Below are 24,190 nucleotides of genomic sequence, written 5' to 3'. Positions count from 1 at the left end.
GCATGTGAAAACCACTAAATTACAATTGAATTTGTCCCAAAACACACTATTAAATATATATAAAAAGCTGGTTAACAGTTGGTACTGTTTTTAGTGCAAAGCATCTTCTGTGCTGATTTCTATTATTTTGTTAATCAGGGCCGAGAAAACAAATGAAGTATCTTTGCATTTTTAATGAATGTTTTTATGAACGATTGAACTGTTTAAATTATTCAATGACACTTAACATTTTAATGGATTAATTTGTAATTAAGATTATTTGACCGATTCAAACATGCAAGATGTCAATTACAATGCATAAAACATGATGTTTATGTTAATCTAATGAATATTTCTCTTCTGTTAGTCATCGTTTGTGTGGTTGAATTCACTAAGAGAAAGAAACTCGAAATCAACCCTGGATTCTTGAAATATTTGTTTTCACAGCAGTTCTATAGAAGAACCATTTTTGGTTCCCTAAATAATATTTCAATTAACAGTTAATTGACAATAACAAACTAATAATAATAAAAATTCATGTGAATTTAAATAACATTTACATAACATTTAAATAAGCTAAAGAATTTTTTTCCTCCATAAAGAACTTCTGTTGAATTAGTTTCCATTGATCTTTAGGGGGTTCCTCATGAAATCATCAGTCACTAAAGTATCTATTTTGTTTTTAATTGTTCTGTTCAGTACTGGCTTCATGATTCATTCATTCATTCATTTTCTTGTCGGCTTAGTCCCTTTATTAATCGGGGGTCGCCACAGCGGAATGAACTGCCAACTTATCCAGCACGTTTTTATACAACGGATGCCCTTCCAGCCGCAACCCATCTCTGGGAAATGGCTTCATGATATGTTCTGCTAAAAGACAAATTACAGATTAATCATTTCATTAATCTATTAGTATTTTGAATGAATCTTCTGTAGTAACCGAATACCTAATCAACTTCCACAGTAATCGATTACACAGTGCACAGTGCATATGCACCATGAATCCTCTAAACCAGTGTTTCCCAACCCTGTTCCTGGAGGCACACCAACAGTACATATTTTGGATGTCTCCCTTATCTGACCCATTCACTTCAGGTTTTGGAGTCTCTTCTAATGTTCTGATGAGTTGATTCAGGTGTGTTTGATGAGGAAGAGGTTGAAAATGTGTACTGTTGGTGTGCCTTCAGGAACAGGGTTGGGAAACACTGCCGTTTCCTTTATTTAGTTTTTTGGCCTATTTATAAGATTTTTGAGTATCATACTGTCACAGTTTTTATTGTATCTATGAAAAGCAAATTACACAGAAGTTGCCTAAGAAAACCTTTTATTTGACACTGCAGCTTTGCTTAAACTATGTATGAGAGTCTCTGATACTCCTCTACTGCCCTCTAGTGATAAAGTCTCGAATAATACCGTTATAAATCCCCATGGCAAAAAAAAAAAAGTTGTTTAGTAGTCTATGAATACTCAAGAAGACACAGTGAAACAAAATAAGTTGTGTATCAATTCCTTTAAGGGTTTCAGGAATGTGCCGAGTTTCTGAGGGAAAGTAATCAGCCTGTAGTTGAATTCCAGCCTGTCTCTGTAACAAGACTCGGCCTCTGCAGGTTTAATGTTTAATCTCTGCTCTGGCTTCCTGCAGCGCCTCTGACTCGCTTTTATTAGCCTTGTTTTTACGTTCTGAAGCCATTTTAGCACAGCCTGACAGCCAAACTCACTAACAGCAAACAATCCTGCTCTGAAAAGGAGGTAAGTGTTTTTAATGTTTATCACAGTGTGACTCTTGTTTTCAGGAGTGATGTTTTTGATATGCAACAAATGCTTAGAAGAGCAAAGTTCAGCTTCCTTTTAGCTGATAATAGCAAACTGTTGTGTTTATGAATATTAATGACTGTGACTGATACTCTTTAGAAACATTTCCAAAGGCCAACAGCAAAATTTAGCTTTCAAAAGGCAAGACCAGTGAGCAGTTATGCTAATGAATTTTTAGCAAGCATATCAAGAGGTTATTATAAGTGTTTGTAATTCATATGCATAATATTGATGAGAATGCCTACTTTACATGTTAGATTAAAACTAATAAATAACATTACTTACTGTTTGCTCTTAGTTTGATATAGACAACTACAAGAGCTTTCTCAGAAGCTAAAACAAAATGGATCTTAGCAGATCATATTTGGCTGACGGCTCATCCTCACAAAATGAAGATTTCAACAGAGAACATGTGGAGGAGGATGATCATTTTGAGGACTCAAATTTATCGTCTCATGGTCAGTACCGTTCAGCCAAACAGACGGACAATGAGGAAGCTGAGAAGACAAAAACAAGTATATTTCAGAAGCCGTATACTGGTCTGATGAAGACTGATTCTGAATCACAATCAGGATCTTCAGGAGGAATTAAAATACTGCCTAATGGCACAAGATGTAGTCCGCCAGAGTCTCCATCACTGGACAGAAAAAAATTGAATATCTGTTCTGGTGATTTCAGGCCAGACATCCCTCCAGGTTCAGCAGGATACACATATGACACCCTTGAATCTGAATTGACCAGCATCCATCCGGCAGAGTACTATGCTGAGAAGTTGGAGGTATACAAGTTAAAATACTCCTACATGAAGTCCTGGCCCGGTCTGTTAAGACTCCTTGCTGGTCTTCAACTTTTATTCGGCGGGATGGTTTTCGCTTGTGTGTGTGCTTATATTCAGAGAGACAGTGAGTGGTCCAATTATTACAGGCCAACCACTACGCAAGGATACCGCTACAATGGGCCCATGACAGCCTTCGTGTTGGTCATCGTGGGACTCTCCTGGATACTCACTGTTATCCTGATGGTTTTGGGATTGACAATGTACTACCGAACGATCCTGCTGGATTCCAAATGGTGGCCTTTAACTGAGGCCTTTATGAATCTAGTCATTTCCCTGTTGTACATGGCAGCGGGTATCGTCTATGTGAATGACCTGAATCGTGGTGGGCTTTGCTTCATGACGGTTGGAAACAACCCAGTCCTGTCCAGTCTGTGTCGTGTTGAGGGGGGTCAGATGGCTGGGACTGCATTCATATTTTTTAACATGCTTATGTACTTGATAAGCTTTCTGGTCTGCCTTAAAATGTGGAGGCATGAAGCGGCCCGCCGTCAGAGGGAGGCCATGACATGTCAGCTGAGCAGCCCGGTAAATATACATTGATTGTACACTGCACTCTTAAGACAATATTCTGCATCTATCCACTTGTTAAGTGGTGACGTGTTAGTGACGTATGTAATACTGTTTCTGGGTCCAAGTTTCCACTCATTTGAATTGACAAAATATTCGTTTATGAACACTTTTTAGTCATATCAAACATTAAAGTTAATTTTACTGTATATAAAGTCATAGTGTACACAACAATCACTGGGCTTGCTGCATCACAAATACCAAAATTTTTACAATTTATAAAAAAATGAATCACTTTCTGCCCATCGGATATTAGGCATGGACATTTATATTGCGATTGTGATTTTCGAAAGTATTACAGCGCTTTGTAAACGTTTATTATTACAGTTTGATAGAGTGATTGGACCAACACAATCTCGTGGCAATTCGGAACTTTTTGATTTAGTGGCTAATTCGTATGAATTCGTACGATCTAATTCGTACAATTTAGTACGATTTGCTCATCGTGGGGTTAGGTGCCACTACTCCTTTTTAAAATCGTACAATTTCGTACGACTGAACTCGTACGAATTAGCCACTAAACTGACAAAACGTAAAATACTTACGTTTTCTCGTGAGATCAGGCTGATTGGACCCAGAAGCCACTTCGCGTGACGTCACACTTAACAAGCGAATTGCTTCATTATGAACCATAAACATCCAAATGATCTTTCCTTAGATAATTGTTTGGATTTTTAAAATGTTCTTCAATCTAAGGAAAAATTTGTTATTTACGAAATAATTAATTACTGTTCACTAAGATTCTTTGGGGAAGCAAAAATTAGGTGTGTAATGTCAATGTTTAGGGTCATTAAGATTTTTTGGTAAGGAAATGTAACTTTTAAATGAATATTGTAAAAAAAAAAACCACCTAAACCCTTTCATTGTGGTGTTCCTCAAGGATCTATTCTTGGCCCTCTATTATTTTCTCTTTATATGCTTCCTTTAAGCTCAATACTCAACATAACATAAACAATCACTGCTATGCCGATGACCTCCAACTATATTTTCCTATCAAACTAGGAAAAGATTTTTATTTTGATCTTTTCTTAAGCATAACCGACATTAAGACCTAGATGACCAATAACTCTCTACAACTAAATGAAAATAAAACTGAAGTGCTCTTATTAGGTCCTGCCAACCAACGATTCAATTAAAACTCAGCTAGGGTTCCTAAACAACAATCTGCACAATCACGCCAACAATCTCAGAGTTATTCTTGATCCACTTTTGCAGTTTGACAAGCATGTAAACGCAGTTGTAAAGAGCAGCTTTTTCCAACTTAGATTGGTGGCAAAAGTTAAACAGTTTTTTTCTAAAAAAAAAAAAAGATCTAGAAATTGTAACCCATGCTTTAATTTCCTCTCGCTTAGACTACTGCAACTCTATGTACATTGGTCTACCTCAGTCAACACTGTCTCGGTTACAGTTGGTTCAGAATGCAGCCACCAGATTAATAACAGGAGCTAAGAAAAGAGATCATATCTCACCTATCCTTGCCTCATTGCACTGGCTTCCTACAAAATTCAGAGTTGATTTTAAAATCCTTCTTTTCACATATAAAGCATTGCACAATCCTGACCTGGTCTATATTAGTGAACTTATTAGGCCATATACAGCTTGTAGACTGTTAAGGTCCCATGATCAGTTTCTTTTGTCTGTCTCTTGGTCTCGTTGCAAATCAAAAGATGATCGAGCTTTCTGTGTTGTGGCCCCAAGGCTCTGGAACAGTCTCCCTCTAAACAGTAGGATTTTCCCATCATTGGATGCCTTTAAATCTAACTTAAAGACTTATTTTTACTCCCTTGCCTTTGAGTGACGCATGCATGTTATTTATTATCTGCATTTTAGTATTAAATATATACATATACATTTGCTTTTCTTATATTTTTAATACATATTTTAATAAATATTTTATTTTATTGTAAAGCACTTTGGATCAACTACAGTTGTGTAAAGTTGTGCTCTATAAATAAAGTTTGCCTTGCCATATTATTTAGTATTGGTTATGCTAAAATTATGTTTTTCAAATTATGTTATGTTTAAATTGGTTAAAATTAACAGTATAGACTTTTCCCAGTAACTACTGTTTTTTACTTTCTATTCATTAAGGTATTCAAAAAGCATTTTTTAAAGACTCAAGTGAAACTGAAAACCTGTGTAAAAGCATTGAAAATTCAGTTTTGCCAGTTAGCCATTGCTTAATTTTAAGGTAATTATGATAATATTTCAAAGTAAGGGTGTCACGATCCTTCAAATCCTCGATTCAATTACATTTTCGATTCTAAAGTCACGATTTGATTCGATTTAAAAAATAGAATAGAATTTAGACTTAGTATGGACAAATCACTTTTGTAGGGGGTTTAAACACAGCTGTGTGCCAACAGTGAGTAAATATAACCAGCCTCAATTAATTAATGGTAAACATTATTTAATACTATTTTTTATAAATCACACTTAATAAAAACAGTCTGCCGAAACACTGTGATACCTTTGTGCATGTCATCAGAGTGGGAAAGTCCCGCCTATTAGTGACAATCTCTCCCTCATTAGCATAAACAGCCCTGAGTGAGAAGCAGCCGTCTGCCATTAGAGTTTTGAAACTGCCACTATGCTGTCACATAGGCATTTATAGCTCCACCCTTTTTGAAAAGGGGGCGTGGAACGCAATCTCATTTGGATTTAAAGCGACAGTCACCAAAACGGCACATTTTGGATCAAAGCATAAAAGGGGTGGTTTAAAGGGGTCGTGAGTTACAAAACATTGTTTGTGTGGTATTTTTAGCTGAAACATCACATACACACTCTATAGGGACATCAGAGAGTTAAAATATCTTATAAAAAGGGGTATAATTGGTCCTCTTTAATAAAAAATCCTGCCTTCTTGAGTCTAAGACTGTTTGAAATACATTATTAATATGTACCAACCACAAACCTTTGAATGGTATGTATATATTTCATTCAAATTCATATTTAATCAGAATATTAATAGTTTTTTTGTTTTTAACTTCGTTTAAAATATCATAGGGTTTTTGTTTAATTTTATTTAAACAGCTCTAATGAAATGTACAGTTTCCGCAAAAGTCTCACTCTTCTAAGCTTGTATTAATTGTCACAGCTGTTATCTGTCACTTACAGCAGACTCTGGAATCCACATCCAACATGGGCAGCTCCTCGACTAGATCCAAGAAAATTTCTTTCAAAGATGAAATGGATGAAGGCTCTGTGAATGAGAGCAGGCCGCTGTATGTCTCAGAGAGAGCTGAAGAACGACAGATTTTAACTGGAGCCATTCCAACAGGACACATTCCTAAGCCCAGGGTCATCGCAGATTACATTATGTTAGTATTCTTCCCAGTATTTATCTGGTCTAGCAAAAACAAATCAATTATTTAACCATATTTTACTATAATGCTATACAACTTTTGGGTCATTTTAACTCTTAAGTAATAAACATTTAAGTGTCTAGTTTTAAACAAGACCACATTTGTGAAAATAGACCTCAGGGTTAAATAGCTACATGCATTTTTATTTGGGAATGGCGTTTTTTGGAAAATGTTCAAAAATAGGGGTGCTGGTTAAGAGGTTAAGACCAAAAAAAGAAACAGGTGTTGGTTATATTCAGTTGGTGTTTAGGGCTCTCATTTTTAGCACCTCTAAGATACTAGAAAGGCTTTTTCCAATCATCTACGTGTATAAATATTTGTAGGTTTTAAACCAACTGATCTACATGTAGACAACCTTTGGAAGAGCATTTGGCAACTTGATGGATACTGTTGTTTCTTACTCATATTGCTATTTGTGTTGCACCTGACTGGTGGGAAAACCCCTCATTATCTCAATCTCAGAGTCAAACTTTGTTCTTAGTTAAAAAAAAGACCCAGTTCAAAGCAAAACTAATGTGATACAAATTTTATCCAGAAAACCAAAATGTAACTAAATGGTAAGATGCAGCTTTATTTAATGTATGACTTTGATATTTTTTTTGCAGTAATACTTCTATATCTGAAAATGTATAGGGGTAGTTCACTCAGAAATGAAAATGATGTTATTAATTACTCACCCTCATCTTGTTTCAAACATTTGAAACCTTTGTTCCTTTTTGGAATACAGATGAATCTTTTTTTTAGATGAAATCCGAAAGCTCCCTCATCATCCATAAACAGCAAAATTCCAGACTCCTTCAAGGACCAGAAAAATCAAACTCAATAAAGCATATTTCCTCAGTGGTTCAATCAGAATATTATCAAGCTACAAGAATCCTTTCGTGCAAAACAAAATTCCTTTTATCAAACAGTGAAAATTTCACTTTCATGTCTCTTTGCTGAAAAGGTAGTTTATGGATAATAAATGGATTATAACTATTGTATAATTATAATTTTGTACTATAAAGCTCCTATATTATCTACATTTTAATCAATATATAGTACATTCATTTCATTTATATAAAAAAGCCACGTAAACAGCACAAAGACACACAAAACAAAATATCTTGAGAGAAAATGTCACATTGGATTTTTTAATTCATGTATTTTCTTTTATAGAAAATATCCTGAAATTCACTCTTTAGAGGACAGAGAGCAATACAAAGCTGTCTTTAATGACCAATACCAGGAGTACAAGGAACTGCACAGAGAGGTCACCGCCACTTTAGTGAAGTTTCAGGAATTAGACACTATGATGAGCCAACTCATCAATAACAAGAGAAACCCAGAGGTGACATGTGATTTTTGCCTGCTTTACCTTTTATTAGACTATTCCAATACATAGTTTTAACTGTTTGTGGATGTTTTTTTCAGGAGAGTCAAAGAATCAATGGCTTACTGATAACATATGAGCAAAAAAGGAACGTAAGTCACCTTTTTAATCTCTTACAAAAACTTAATGAGACAGAGAGATTAAATGATTTAATGTTGTTCATTTCTTGTTTCCTTCTTTAAGGATCCGTACTTTCTGGAGAAGAAGGAACGATGTGAATATCTGAAAGCCAAACTAAGCCACATCAAGATGAGGATTCGCGATTTTGAGCAAAAATTCAATGCAAGGGACAGCAATTACTGAAACATTTTCATCCATCCATTTATTTAGTCCCTTATTTATCAGGGGTCACCACAATGGAATGAACCACCAACTATTCCACCATATTTTTACGCAGCGGATGCCCTTATTGTCAACCCAGTACTGGGAAAACGAAAACTTTTTTGAAATTTAATTTAATAAATTTTTATAGTATTATCTCAGCATTATTGTTATTATTGTGTTTATTATTTCATTTTTTCTTTTTTTTTTTTTTTTGCAAAGAAATTAAGTAAATAGTTTCAAGCTAACCCACCACATATATGTATTCACAGTTGAAGTCAGAATTATTAGCCCTCCTTTAATTTTATTTTTCTTTTTAAAATATTTCCCAAATGATGTTTTACAGAGCAAGGAAATTTTCACAGTATGTCTGATAATATTTTTTCTTCTGGAGAAAGTCTTATTTGTTTTATTCCGGCTAGAATAAAAGCAGTTTTTAATTTTTTATGATCCATTTAAAGGTCAAAATTATTAGCCCCTTTAAGCTATATTTTTTTTGATAATCTACAGAACAAACCCTTGTTATGCAATAACTTGCCCAAATACCCTAACCTGCCTAGTTAACCTAATTAACCTAGTTAAGCCTTTAGATGTCACTTTAAGCTGTATAGAAGTGTCTTGAAAAATATCTAGTCAAATATAATTTACTGTCATCATGGCAAAGATAAAATAAATCAGTTATTAGAAATGAGTTATTAAAAATATTGTATTTAGAAATGTGTTGAAAATATCTCTCTGTTAAACAGAAATTGAGGGAAAAAAATAAACAGGGGGGCTAATAATTCAGGGGGGTTAGTAATTATGAATTCAATTGTATAAACCCCCGTATATAGATATCATATTTTATATTTTTTGGTATTTATATTTTTTATGTAAATGTCTTATTATTATTTGTAGTATATTTTACTGCAACTACTTAAGCGTTGTAGAAGACGAAGCAATTCAGAGAATCCACATGAATTTTCACACAAAACAAGTAAAATTAGCCTTGCTCTGTCGCTTTAAGGCACATTAAAACATTAACAATCATTAACTCGGCTTACAGTTTGACTCACTGAGACTGATAGTGTCAGTATCAAGGGTTGGATTGGGTTTAGAGTTTCAGGCCCAGGTCTTCTACTGCAGTCACCATGAGCAGCAGCTGTCACAAGTGTTCACATCCAATGGAGAAACTCAAGCGCTAAACAACACCTGACAAAACGGAACGCACACAAAACAGGGAGAACACCAGGTGCTGTTGAGTTAAGGTAAGCTACATACGTGTTTGTGCATCATTTACTTTGTGAATGATGCTTTTATGATTCACATGACTGTATTTGTTAGAAACTAGATCAGAACAATAATAATAAATGCTTGCTTCTTTAATATCCTGTAGCAAAGTTATATAAAAAATGCTTTCACCTGCTTTTTTCTAAAATTTTATAGTAGTTCCATTAACATGCACTTGCGAGGCTTTTCGAAGCTTGCTAGGTTGATTTTCAGCTCTTGAATTATTTATTCACTCTTTTCAAGTTACCACAGGTGTGCATCTCACGCTCTCTCATAAGCATGATTGATTAAGTGGGCACGCTATTAGAAATACTCCTGCTAGCAGTACATCTCCTCACCTCTTTTATTCGCATAATGACTGTATATTGCACTTGGGGGATTGCACAGAAAAGTGAAGAGGAAAACGTACAGCACCGAAACCCCCAATGTGCTCATGTTTCTCTGAATTATTCAAAGCATCTTGTCTGAGTTGCAGTTTTGAAGGGAATGGTGTTTAAAGCTGGACTGTGTTTGTTGTGCTCCATTTTAACTTACAGTTAGAGCTTAAAAAGTGTTGTCCTAAAGGTAGAGCCGCGTACTAAAAGTGTACATCTGTAATCTTAGGGAACAAATATAGAGTTAAAAGAATCAATTGAGTACACTTAATGAAATTGAATTAGCCAGGAGTGTTAAAATATAGTCCAACTGCACTGTGACTTTATGTTTAGTGTTGTAGTTCTTGTTTCATTTAAGCCGATGTCAGCCTATGGAATAGTTTACATGAAAGTTATTAAAGTTGGCACATAGTGTACTGTCTTATAAATAACAGCAGCCTCTAACTCAAACCCTCTAGTGCCACATGGAACTCACAATGTTAATAACTTTTGAACAGCAAGGGCTAGAATTTTTTTCCTGATTCATTTACACCTTATTATGTAATTTTCTTCCACTATTTTGGATTCTCAGAAAAACTGATAATCTTTAGGCCACACAGATAAACGTTTTCCAGTTAAAGTTGATTAGTCAAACCGTTCTTGAATAACGCGATACCTGCACCGTTTTGGCATGGGTAGTAAGGAGAGGTGAAATACTTTACACTTTTGACATTAACGAGCACTCTATCAATTCTAGACATTGGGCTCTATAATACACCAGTGCAATAAGGCGCACGACGGGTTTAGCGTTATTTGTTGCAATTTTAATATCAGCACAACCCTAATTTTTACGTTTCGCACCACGTTTCTTAAATAGCAAATCTATTTGTGCCACTTTGTGGACTGATGGGTGTTCCAGTCTAGAAAGAAGGTGTGTTAAGACAATTGACCAACAAAATGTTAGTCTAAAGTCCAGCACAGAGCGCGTTAGTTATGACGGCACGGAGGCCATTTTCTTTTTGGGTTAGTCCATTTATTAATCCGGGGTCGCCACAGCGGAATGAACCGCCAACTTATCCAGCATGTTTTCACGCAGCGGATGCCCTTCCAGCCCCAACCCATCTCTGGGAAACATTCACACACACACTCATTCATTCATTCACACTCATACACTACGGAAAATTTAGCCTACCCAATTCACCTATACCGCATGTCTTTGTATTGTGGGGGAAACCGGAGCGCCCGGTGGAAACCCACGCAAATGCAGGGAGAACATGCAAACTCCACACAGAAACGCCAACTGAGGCTCGAACCGAGGCTCGAACCAGCGACCTTCTTGCTTTGAGGCGACAGCACTACCTACTGCGCCACTGCGTTGCCACAATTTGCATTTGTATAATGTTATTTTTATTAGCAGTATTATTTTTTATATGTATTTTTATATTCGTTTGGTTTTGGAGACGTATGCGTCATTATATGAGGCATAAGAATAGGACGTGTGTTTGTATATAACTATATGTATAATTTTTTGAGCACATTGTTCTTTTTTTGTTTGCTGGAAATTAGAACTGAATTTAGAAATAGTTAACAAAATCTTTGCGCTTAACAAACAAAATTAAATATGTAGGCTGATGGATGTCTTCAGTGGAGTGTGCACAACACCGTTTCCTTACTCCATGAAAGTAAAGGAGTAAAGTAAAGAGTAAAAGTAAAGTTAGAGAAAGTAAAGACATTAACAGTTTTCTCGCTAGTGAAGTGTTCAGTTTTTCCACTAACAAAGTCCGCCATGTAAACAGCAAATGCACCATGGCACGATGCAACTGACTCTTAAAGGGAATGGGAGATGAGACTCTGATCTTATGCTCAAAACATACACATAACTCATTAGGAGAATAAGCACAACCCTGTTAGACCATGTGCCGTGGCGCAAACCGTATTTTTTCCGTCCTTAAAATAGCAAAAGTGGATTTGGACACGCCCTTAATGCTTTTGCGCCCTGCGCTTTAGACATTGCACCTAGATTGTTGAAATAGAGCTCTTTGTCTTATTCAGTTTAAAATCACTCATAAAATACATTATTTCTAGATAAAATCATATGATATTCATTCGAATGAGACACGCTCTGATAGCTCCACTCAAAAGGACTGATATCCCTGCCCTAAAAGCATTCCATGTGACCAGAAGTAAAGAAAAGTGGTTTCGAGAAGCGAGGGAAGGTTGTGGTATTTGATTAAAAATTATGAGGGCAAATTTATTTTATACAAAATAATGATGTGCCCAGATAAAAAGCACTACAACATACATATAAATATAAGAATAAATTTTGATTTCATGCCAGTTTGAACTACAGCCAAAAAGATATGACTATTGTTTGGGAAGAAAAAGAATGCTCCTTCATGTAAACAAGGGCTTGGAGAAATGATTTCTACTTTACATTTGTAAGAGTTAGGTATTGAAATTGTCTTCTAAAATGAGCATTTTTCTCAGGTTCCTTTGTGTAGGTTCAGTAGTTTCACATTTATAGTGAATAATAGATTATTTACATTGCTTTTAACATGAAATAACTGCATTTAGAGGCTTTTGCATCTGAACTCTTCATGCAATACTCTGCAGTTTAGAACAGGTCTTTGTAAACAGGGCTTGTAGGCATGCTTTGTGATGTGGATTTTTGTTAGTTTGTTTCTAATTTTATGGCATTCCTTGCATAATATGTGGACAAAAAATGGTAAACTGTGAATCCTTTTTTGAATGCTTGTCAAAAAAAGAATTAAAACTTTAAACAAATGAAGCACAGTGGTTTGAATTTCATATAATTTCTGTTCCCAGATGATCTTATGATCTAAATTTACTCTCTTTCAGATTCTCTCATGAATCATGTATGAAACGCAGCAGTATGACAGTCCACCGCAGTACAGTCCACACTACACCGCTCCATCAAATATGTACACATCCAGAAGTTTCTATTCTCAGAGGAGCGAGTTTGGCCTGTACTCTTCAGTGCCCGATGCCCCTCATGCCCAGGGAAATCCTCAGCACTTCTATAGATGGTTCTCGCCTCCTGGAATTGTGAAGACTATGGAGGGACTCACCGCACTGCTGTGCTTCGTCATTTTCGCTTGTGTTGCGTCCACTTTAGTTTGGGATATGCCCGGCTATGAGGGCAGCATCGGTGGCTATATTGCCGGATCTGGAGGTTACGGCGTTGGATCCGGGTACTACGGAGGAACCTACGGCTATCAGAGCTCTTACATGACACCCTACTCTGCAAAGTCAGCCATGATCTCGATGGCAGCTCTCAATTTTGTGGTGTCTTTGACCTTCCTGGTGGTGAGCTTCTCAAAGATGTGGTGTGTGCGCGGAAAAGCCTTTTACCTGACTGTTTTGGTGGTGGATGTGGTTCTGGCGATCCTGCAGTGTATTATAGACATTGTGTTTGTCATCGGGGTGAATCCCATGGCTCAGAGTTCACAGAGCATCTTATACAACCCCATCCTGATGATGTGTCAGAACTCATTAGGGACTCCCAGCATCAGCGCCGGAGTCGGCACTGGAGGCTTCCCCGGCGCATATCCGTCCTTCAACCGATATCTTTATCACTACTGCTTCATGGATCCTGAGGAGGTCAGTGTGACAAGACAAAAAAAAGTAGTTGTCTTCTTGTTAGTGAAATATCTAAAAGCAAATAAAGCATAGTTCATCAAAAATGTATTGTCAATCGTTACTAACCCTGGTGTTGCTCTATGCCCATCTTTCTTTTTCGGACCCACAAAAGGAGAAATTGTCCTGCTCATTCTCTTCCAGAGAAAATAGGAGTGAAGGACAAGCATTGTGATGGGCAATGTATTGCTAATTTTCAGTGCTATTGTTAATTGGCCCATTGAGGAAATAAATTAGGATACATTATGGATTATTTCATGCCGATTGATTCACTTACTTTAGATGCCTGCTGCTGATTATGAGGGTTTTGATTGGTGCCTTCTGCTTGACTTATCATATTGCAAACAGTAAGCTTTAAATATGTGTTTACATTGAAAATAAATTGAGAATTGCAGTTTGCATCTGTTTGCCATTTTTCAATCAGGCTTGGAAAAAGTGATCTCATCATTTGTATTGATCAGTTTGGGACATAGGATTCTAAACGCAGTATAAAGAGTTATGCTTGCTGGTATTGGCTAAAATTTCCATATTGGTAAAAGTATCAAATAATCAACTTTTTTGTGTTTCTGTGTGCTTGTTTTTAGCAACTGTGGAGTTTTATGAACATGAATGAACAAATCATAAAAAGTTGGGAAGTTAATAATGCATCAGGTTATGTTTGGTTTAGTTGGCCAGATCCTTTCATATATACCCGTTTATTTTTTCCGCCAAGTTTTGTTTAACGGAGAGAAGATTTGATCAAAACATTTCTAAACATTATAGTTTTAATGACTAATTTCTAATAACTGATTTATTTTATCTTTGCCATGATGACAGTAAATAATATTTGACTAGATATTTTTCAAGACACTTCTATACAGCTTAAAGTGACATTTAAAGGCTTAACTAGGTTAATTAGGCAGGTTAGGGTAATTAGGCAACTTATTGTATAATGATGGTTTGTTCTGTAGACTATCAAAAAATTAGCTTAAAGGGGCTAATAATTTTGACCTTAAAATGGATTTTAAAAAATTAAAAATTGTTTTTATTCTAGCCGAAAAAAAAACAAATAAGACTTTCTCCAGAAGAAAAAATATTATCAGACATACTGTGAAAATGTTCTTGCTCAGTTAAACATAATTTGGGAAATTTTAAAAAAGAAAAAAAAAAAAAAAAAATCAAAGGGGGGCTAATAATTCTGACTTCAACTGTATATCAGGGTGAGTCTGCGGGGTCTTAAAATGTTTTAAAATGTCCTACATTTCCAAAATAGAATTTTAGGCCTTAAAAAGTCTTCAATTTACTGAAATATTGTGTTGTAGGTTTTAAATCATTTTAAACAGGTCTTAATTTGCCTATGTCTAAGTAAAGTTACCCCTTCTGGCGGACAGCCAATCATCTATAACCCATCTCAAAACTTCTTTTTTAAATATTCAAGTTTTTATTGCAAAGAGATACAATTCACAACAGCTGTTACACTTTTTTACAGCCAATTCTTCAAATTAAATTCCTTAATCAGGAGATAGAACTAAAGCAACACAACACTTTACATCAGTGTTTCTCAACCACGTTCCTGGAGGACCACCAGCTCTTCACAATATCCATGTCTCCGAACACAGCGGATGCAAATCATCAGCTCATTAGCAGAGACTAAAAGACCTGCAATGGGTGTGACAGTCAAAGGAGACAACCAAAACATGCAGTGTCGGTGGTCCTCAAGGAACATGGTTGAAAAACATTGCTTTAAATGATCTTCCATTATTACTAAAAACTATTTACAGAACTAACCGGGCCATTAGAAAAAATCCATTGTGTCTAGCCCTCTATAACTTTAAAATTTTATTCATAATGGGCTTAGAGTCTTAAAAAGTCTATATATATATATATATATATATATATATATATAGTCAAGCACGAAATTACTCATACATATGTACATATGTATGTGTGGTTTGAAAAAAACATTACCCATAAACAAATCAGAAATAGTACTAACTAAACGTTTTTTTTCTTTTCTTTTAGTGGTAGTCACTGCAACATTATTCGTTTTGTAAACAGCTTTTTTCTGCTTAATTTTAGGCTGTGGCTCTGGTTTGTGGGCTGTTTGTCATGATTGCTCTGGTCATTGCAGCCTATTTTGCCTATAAGACTCGAAGCAAAATATGGCGTCATGGCAAACCTAACATCTACTGGGAGGAACCACCGATCCTCAGAACAAACCGGAGCCAGAATTCACAAGACTGGGTGAGCTGAAAATTATACAAAACAAAATATTTTATTTTAAAATGCCATTGTTTTTGAAGAACAATTGGTACAGTAGCATTTAACTATTAGATTTTTAAATAATTCAATGCTTTTAAAACATGTCTTTGCAATTTAAAATTAGTTGTTTTCTTTTAGTTATTATTATTATTCATTCATTCTTTTTTTTCCGGCTCAGTCCCTTTATTAATCCGGGGTCATCACAGCGGAATGAACCGCCAACTTATCCAGCACATGTTTTACGCAGCGGATGCCCTTCCAGCTGCAACCCATCTCTGGGCAACATCAATACACTCTTGCATTTACACTCATACACTACAGACAATTTAGCCTACCCAATTCACCTGTACCGCATGTCTTTGGACTGTGGGGGAAACCAAACGCAGGGAGAACATGCAAACTCCACACAGAAACACAAACTGACCCAGCCGAGGCTCGAGCCAGCAAACTTTTTGCTGTGAGGCGACAGCACTACCCACTGCGTCACCCTAGTTATTATTATATTAATGTATAATTATTATTATAATGTATCAATATTTGTCATGATATCAATACTAACCAGTTCTTTTTTCTTTTTTTTTGCTGAAACTACAAAGTTTTTTTTCATAATTTGTGTTGCTAAAGAATAAGTTTAACTTATTATTTGCACTGTAAAAAAATTCAGTTTTTTAAAGTTTTTTAAAACTTTAAAAATCCCAATAAACTGACATTAAATTACAGAGATTTCCTTAAATGAATTTCCAGTAAATTTTTGTAATTTAATGTCTGTTATTTTTTACAGTGTGGATTATTTAAAATATACTTCTAATCTTTATTTATTTCGGCTGTGGCAATATGTTTTGAGGTGTTATACCAAATGAAAACAGCATTATTTCAAATATAGCGTAGCCTAAACCTGCAGCTCAAGTGCAGTACAATGAAATCAGTCGTATAATCAGCACTGTTCTGTGTTAATCATTCACTGATTTACAATGATTGAAGTAGTGAACAGTTGTAATTCTGTAATGGTTTTTAAAATGGCCGATACTGCGTAAAGGTCAAATTGGGACCAGTCTACTGTAACGGATAGCTAGCATTTTACTCAGTTGATTCATGGTGTTAGTTTTCGAGAATTTATGAATGCAGCTCAACCAGTTTTTCCGATTTTTCTACTGAATATAGCTCATAAAGAGCAGCATCTGATGTGACTATAAGAAATAATAAAAACATAAAGCGTGCATAATGACAACAGATTTATTTTAACTTGTCTCCGGCCAGCCTCATTCTGAATTCTTGGAATATGTCGTGACTTTCCAGGAAATGAGCTCAGATGTTGTTTGCTGCAGGTATTTTTGAACAGGCATCAGCAGTGTTTCCTGAAAGCTGAAATGCTTGTGCTTCATTGGAGGAAGTCGCGCATGTTTGTGAGGGTAGAATAATTATGTTGTGATGGATTTACAGTGTCTTGGTCGACTGTGTGATGTAGAACTTCTCAAGTGGGCTCTTAAGATAGAGACGTGTGTGATGGTATCTGTGACTGTCCCACCGGTCTGACGATGCTGGTTTCCCATCAGTAAACTCCTGTGTTCGGGTCATTCTGAGTAGGCCTGGCAAGGACATCGAGTTTGAACAATATGTATTGTTATAGACAATATGGCATGAGGCAATAGCATTTATATGATGCACAATAGTTTGATATGAGAGCATTGTTGGAGTGAAACAGATGCTGCGTCCCAATTCGCATACTATCCGTCCTAAATAGTATTTGAAAGTAGAATTAGTATGTCCTAAATTGTATTGTTGAAAAGAGTATGCCAAAGGTTCCTGTATGGTTTACTCGAAGTGTAGAAGCGTCCATACTCTAACCGCTGATATTGCCCATAATACATTGCACGTAGGACGTGAATTCGATTTAGAACTTCAAACGTGGGTGAAAAGTGTAAACAAAATACAAACATGATTGATGCGCGAGACCAACCGTCAAGTAGAGAGGCTTCGGTAAAGATGTTTTATGACTGTTAATTAAAATCTAACCCACTGGAACATGTTTTAATCGCGTTTTCTGTGTTATATTTCATCTGCAACAACAATACTGAACTTATATAAAGACATGTTTGGACATTAACGTCTGAATGCAGAATTGTCCAAACACCTGAGGAGATTTCTCTGCATGAAAGACTTGGTAGATTAACCTGCTGCTGCTTCTCTAATAAGGTAGGAAATTAAATATGAACAAAATGTGGATGATGTGTGGATGATTGACAGGGCTCGTAACTAAGCAACACAACGATCTGTTAACGAGGAAGTATGTCCCGAAAGCTTGCATACTCTTCTGTTACGCACTCAAAAGTGTGTACTCTTCCTTCACAAGAAAAGTACATACTTTTAGGGTGTAGTATAAGTATGCGAATTGGGACGCAACCAGAGTGAGCTGCTGCAGGGAAACTGTATACAATTTGTCCAAAACATTAGTCATGCTTTATATTAAGGGCTTTATGTAACTCGGTGGATATGGCTAACTTAAAAAACTTGATGTGGTTTTCCATGTCAGCTGCTTTGTCAAACACACCTGCTGTTTAATGGCTTTGAGATGTGGTGTTTCCCTCAGGGAGTATCTTGATCATCAGGTTTATTGATCATCTGTAGATGTTAGAATGTATATTTACATTTTGCTGTCAGGGAAACATGTGAGATCCCACTAAACATCATAATAAACTAGCGCAGTAGCATAGATGTGCAATAGTTCTGACGGAAATAAACATTATTGTAAAATATTTGTTGTTGGACAGTAATGTGTGTGTTTTTATGATAGCAGTAAGGGCGCTTTAACACTAGCACTTTTGATCTGCACCTGGGTTCGTTTGACATCAGAGTTCGGTACGTTTAGCTAGTGTGAATGATGTCTTCTGAACTCTGGTGCGCACTCGTGAACCATACTCGAGTCCGGCTGAAAGAGTTTGTCTGGGGTATGGTTCGTGCAAACTGGTTCGGTTCACTTCTGATATGATTCTGAAATGAAAAGCCCAAAAAAATAACAAACTTTAGATTTTGTAAAGTGTATTCATTTGTACGTCTGTATATCACCTAACGTTAGCTTGGCAACAAGCAGGACTGACCCAGTACAAACACAGTGATGATGTCTGCTTGTCTCCTCCAAAAATGACTTCTGTTCTGAACGTTTTTAATATCTTTACGGCAAATAGATGCAAGTGGCTCTCTGTATGCATTCAGTAAAAGCAGAACGACTGTGATGTGTATACGTCTTTCCATTATGGCACCTTGGCTTTCATGCCCATCCATCACACAGCAACAGCTGTACACACAACTGCAGCTTGATGATGCAAGCGTACCAGAGTTCAGAAGGAAAAAAACATGATGTGAGAACAAACCAGCCAAGACGGTGGCAAGGGGGGGACAATCGAACTTGGGTTCAGGCCAGGCAATTGAACCAAGTGTGAAAGCACCCTAAATGTAATGGGGTCATCAAAATAGCTTGGTGGCTTATGGGTGACACGGTGGCTCAGTGGGTAGCACTGTCGCCTCACAGCAAGAAGGTCGCTGATTCGAGTCCTGACTGGGTAAGTTGGCATTTCTGTGTAGAGTTTGCATGTTCACCCAGTGTTTGTCTGGGTTTCCTCCAGGTTCTCCAGTTTCCCCCACAGTCCAAAGACATGCTCTATAGGTGAATTGAATAAACTAAATTGGCCGTAGAGTATGTGTGTGAATGAGTGTGTATGGATGTTTCCCAGTACTGGGTTGCAGCTGGAAGGGCATCTGCTATGTAAAAAATATGCTGGATAAGTTGGCGGTTCACTCTGCTGTGGCGACCCCTGATGAATAAAGGGACTAAGTCGAAGGAAAATGAATGATGTCTTATGCGAGAAACAGTATCACAAGCCCATTTAGAACCCAGGAATTGAACCTAGAATGAAAAAGCTCAGGTATTTACCTTATTTGGAAGGGTCGTGAATATTAATAAGCTCTGCTCATTTTTCAACAGGATTTACATGAGAACGAGATAACGATGGTGTTTGAGGCTCACAGTATGTCATTACCATGTAATGAACTTTAATTATTCAGCTGTGCCTTTAACCTTTGCTATAAAAAGCATTATCTTCTATTAAGATTGTAATGTAAAAATGTTTCTGTCAGGTGCTTTTAATGTGTAATTACAAATAATTCTAGCACAGCATTAAGTATGAACATGGTTTTATTGGATGTAATGTAATGTGTATATAAAGCGCATTTATTGCATATGACCAAACACCCAAATCGCTTCACAATCATGAGGGGGGTCTCTCCATGCCACCACCAGTGTACAGCATCTACTTGGATGTCACGACGGCGGCCACAGGACAACGGCGCCAGTGCACTCACCACACACCAGCTATTGGTGGAGTGAAGAGACAGAGATAGAGCCAATTTGGTGGATGGGGATGATTGGGTAAAGTCTAATAGAGGGACTTTGGGCAAGACACCGGGGTTACACCTCTACTCTTTTATGAGAAATGCTATGGAATTTTTAATGACCACAGAGAATCAGAACCTCGGTTTAATGTCTCTCTCAAAAGACGGCGCTCACTGACAGTATAGTGTCCCCTTCACTTCACTGGGGCATTAGGACTCACACAGACTCCTGCTGGCCTTACTAACACAGCTTCAACAGCAACCTAGTTTTCCCATGTGGTCTCCCATCCAGGTACTGACCAGGCTCAGCCCTGCTTAGCTTCAGTGAGTAACTGGTCTTGGGCTGCAGGGTGACGGCTGTGAATAACATTGGCAGGATTGCAAAAGTTTAACAAATAACTTTTAATCCAAGCGAAACTAAATACATTGCTTTATTTATCTATTGTGGACTCAAATTGATTGACTACACGTTGTTTTCCATTAACACTTGTACATGGTGTGTTCCAGCGAGGCACTCAATACACCCCCACTGTGGTTTTATCAGAGAAAGCGTCCCCTCATCTGAAAGCTGAGAACAGCTTCACCTCCTACACTGAGGGAACCGTGAGCGTCTACAGCGAGGGCGGGTACAAAAGCAACGTGTAAGAGCAAACTCCTTTACGGACTTTCTTCAGGACAACAAAAGAAAAAACACCCAACTGGTCTTTTTGTTGCATTTTGTTTTGAAGGTATTCTGAGAATGTGAAGGGTTGCTGCCAGGAGCCGCTGTACCAGAATCAGTGGATGAGCTCCAGTCCTGTGGAGGAAGTGGAAGTGCAGAGCAGCTCAGTGGCAGAGAAAGCTGAAGTGTTTGAGGTGGAGGATGTTCTTTGTGAGATCGGCTACACCACTGCTGCAGATTCAGCCACTGAATTACACACATATGAGCTGGAGGAGTGAGTATTGAACCCAATGAACAGAGATTAAATACTTAAAATTCACATGAACTGGAATTTGCTGAGACTTTAGTTTCAGTATGTAGATGTACGTCCAGCTGAAATGGAATATTGAGTAGGAGGCGTAGCTTTTTGCGCATCGTTCTCTTGTAACAAACTAATGGTAAGAGGGGCAAGGTTAAGATTATTGTGGTCAACAGAAAAGGACAGCCTCTCCAAATGCGGAATCAAATGGTCAGACTTTGATTGAAGATTACCAAAACATTTCTTTTTCAGTGGATTAACTTGCATTTAACATACAATTGTTTAGCTAAAGAATACCAATGTGTGCCAACTAAACAAACATTTGAATTAGAATTTTCACAGACTTTATTTACCTTAAAAGATACAATAATAATAAATAATTAGTAATAAATACATTTCAAGTTTTATTAAGTGTTGTTCACATATTAATAAAAATAATAATAAAAACAACATTGGTTTAAAAAGTATTTTGTGACACCCGAATCGTGACAGGCGTTAATTTTAGGCTTATATAAACTATAATATCTCTATGCAAATTAATGTAATACTACATGTAAAAACTAAATTATTATATACTGTACTAATAGCCTATAAAAAGGTCAATATTGCCTTGTTGTTTCTCATCTCGTGCACTCACATTGAACCTCAAGTGAGAGACAGAGTAAATGAATTAAAATAATATAGGCTAGAATTAAAGTAATATAGCCCACTTTGCTTTCTTTTAAATTATAGTAGGCCTATATAAAATAGCGCCTGACCATTCCTCAGTGCTTTGCTGGTAAAGTCTTTAAATAAATAGTTGGGCTTATTTAATTATTCATTTATTATTTCTGTACAGTAATTGAGACATAAAATGAGATAGTAAAATATAATCAACAACGAAAATGTAAATTAAAACTATTAATGGAAAAGCTTGTTGACTGTATTAGTCCTATCACTTTAAAATAACACTGTACATCTCTCTATATTTAGGCTAAAACACTGCTTTATTTGTTTATTTATTTATGCCTACCTAATTGAATGTATGTTTGTGCTTTCATTTTAGCTGTCTTTTATTTCTTTAATTCTAATTTTCAAAATGAATCCTCATTGCACTTAACAAGTTTACAATGATAATAAAGCTTGTTAACAAGTTTTGAATGATTAATAAAGGAATTATAATGCTTTGTTTCATCTTCATTTACAAGTAGCAGAGTATTTACAGCTACTGTATAGGCTATTGGTGTCCGCTGGCATCCCTACCCCTACTACCTAAAAACACGTTCTTCATCCTTTAGAGCAGCGGCAGTAAAAGGCATGGCGGTAATGCTCATTTTAAAGTGTCACCCACTGTGTATATTTAAGGAAACTTCTACTTTAAAGGGCCAGTACAGTACCAGTACAGTACAGCACCAGTACTGGACCCCTCACACCCAGCACACTGCCTCTTTGAACTTTTACCTTCTGGTCGACACTACAGAGCACTGCGCACCAGAACAGCCCGACACAGAAACAGTTTCTTCCCTCAGGCAATCCATCTCATGAACACTTGATGATAATTATTGTGGAACCAACATCACTACTTGCCATACACTTTTATACACATATACACTTATTTAACAACACACTTTACATGCCAATTTGCACATAACAGCTGCACATATAACATTGTATATAGTAATAAACATGTACATACACTTGTCAATCTGTATATTTGCACTCACTACTTACTTCTATTTTTTTTTTAAATATATTTATTATCTGTTTTTTTGTCCTGTCTCTGTAATCCTGTTGCACTGTAGAAGCTCTGTCACGAAAACAAATTCCTCGTATGTGTGAACATACCTGGCAATAAAGCTCTTTCTGATTCTGATTCTGATTCTTTACTACATTTCAAAACAATGTATTGTAATCTTTACTACAATAAATTTCATAAATCTAGCCAAGTAAATGTTATTTTGAAGTAAAGAAATCATCTTCTCTGAGACACTATAGTGTCCTTTGATTTGTAAATGAGCTGAATTTTGTAAGTGAATCCATTAAATCGCTTCACTATTTGACCGATATTGAATTTGGCAGATCTGATTGCGTCACAAGTCAGCAACTTATTGTATCAAGCAATCCGGAGTGGGTCCACAATTAATGACTCACTTACTGAATCAAATGATCCATGCAGAGCAAGTGATTCAAACCTTGTCAGATTGACTGAGTCTCCAGTTAGCACCTCATTGATCCGAATGATCCGTTAGTCTCCATTTAATGACTAATTCAAAAGAGCTGCTGAGAGTGAGTCTCTTGTATTCAACACTTAAGTGATTATTTTCTGTTACAGCACTTATTCAGAAATTACAACAGATGAACAGCGCAAACAGTACAAGAAACAGTTTGACGTCACATTCGCTGTGTACAAGAACCTCCGCGCAGAACTGGATGATATCAGTGATCAAATGAATGAACTGAGCCAGGAGTTGGACACCCTCCACGAGGAGTCCACCAAATTCCAGGTATTCAACAAAATCTTTCAAATAAAAGGTTATTTATTGGTTCCTTAAAGAACATTACAGTTTTTCTCAGTGGCTTTGGTGCATTTCTCACAACACTATTTACATTTGCACAACAGTTAATGCATTTCTCTAAACAATTAGTCATTTGTGCACACCATAGTAGCAGTTTCTCATTACTTCCAACAAAATGCGAATGCTTTTGGACATGCATCAGCTGCTTTCATACAACTCTCTGCTGTTGACATTTGCTCATGTCATGTCAGTCAAAATGAACTAAACTTGTGAATGCTGAATAGTCATTCCATATAAAACTAATAGTCCTCATTTCATTACATACAAAAATGTTGAACTAGTTGTCAAAATCTGTCAAGCTAATTATATAAACATTTTAAAATCTTTTTATTCTTGAAAATGTCTCCTAAATTGAGTAATTTCATGAATGATTTACAGATCTATGTATGTTGTAGGTTCAGTTCCAATATGTACTGCTATATTGTGTGCAGTTGTGCACAGCTCTAGCCAAAGGAAGTTTATGTTTGTTGTAAATAAAGGTGTATTTATTCTTTTGCACAATGCTGTGAATAAATG

General features: G+C 36.4%; 1 protein-coding gene across 1 annotated transcript in view; it reads left to right on the top strand.

Moving 5' to 3' along the window:
• Positions 1–1,463: 1,463 nt before the first annotated feature.
• The window catches only part of zgc:154006 (uncharacterized protein LOC563016 homolog), a 25,624-nt gene continuing 2,897 nt past the window's right edge, over positions 1,464–24,190 (top strand). Inside the window, exons 1-12 of the mRNA XM_056475643.1 lie at positions 1,464–1,728; positions 2,090–3,154; positions 6,314–6,516; positions 7,720–7,891; positions 7,975–8,025; positions 8,117–8,225; positions 11,595–11,614; positions 12,766–13,497; positions 15,592–15,756; positions 20,668–20,801; positions 20,889–21,095; positions 23,431–23,602. Of these exons, the coding sequence (XP_056331618.1) occupies positions 2,135–3,154; positions 6,314–6,516; positions 7,720–7,891; positions 7,975–8,025; positions 8,117–8,225; positions 11,595–11,614; positions 12,766–13,497; positions 15,592–15,756; positions 20,668–20,801; positions 20,889–21,095; positions 23,431–23,602 (2,985 nt within the window). The 5' untranslated portion in view covers positions 1,464–1,728; positions 2,090–2,134. The remainder of the gene's footprint in view (positions 1,729–2,089; positions 3,155–6,313; positions 6,517–7,719; positions 7,892–7,974; positions 8,026–8,116; positions 8,226–11,594; positions 11,615–12,765; positions 13,498–15,591; positions 15,757–20,667; positions 20,802–20,888; positions 21,096–23,430; positions 23,603–24,190) is intronic.

The sequence above is a fragment of the Danio aesculapii genome, chromosome 2 (genome assembly GCF_903798145.1).
Source record: "Danio aesculapii chromosome 2, fDanAes4.1, whole genome shotgun sequence".
Lineage (NCBI taxonomy): Eukaryota > Metazoa > Chordata > Actinopteri > Cypriniformes > Danionidae > Danio > Danio aesculapii.
The sequence above is the reverse complement of the archived record's forward strand: the minus strand, read 5'-3'. Positions and strand labels throughout refer to the sequence as shown.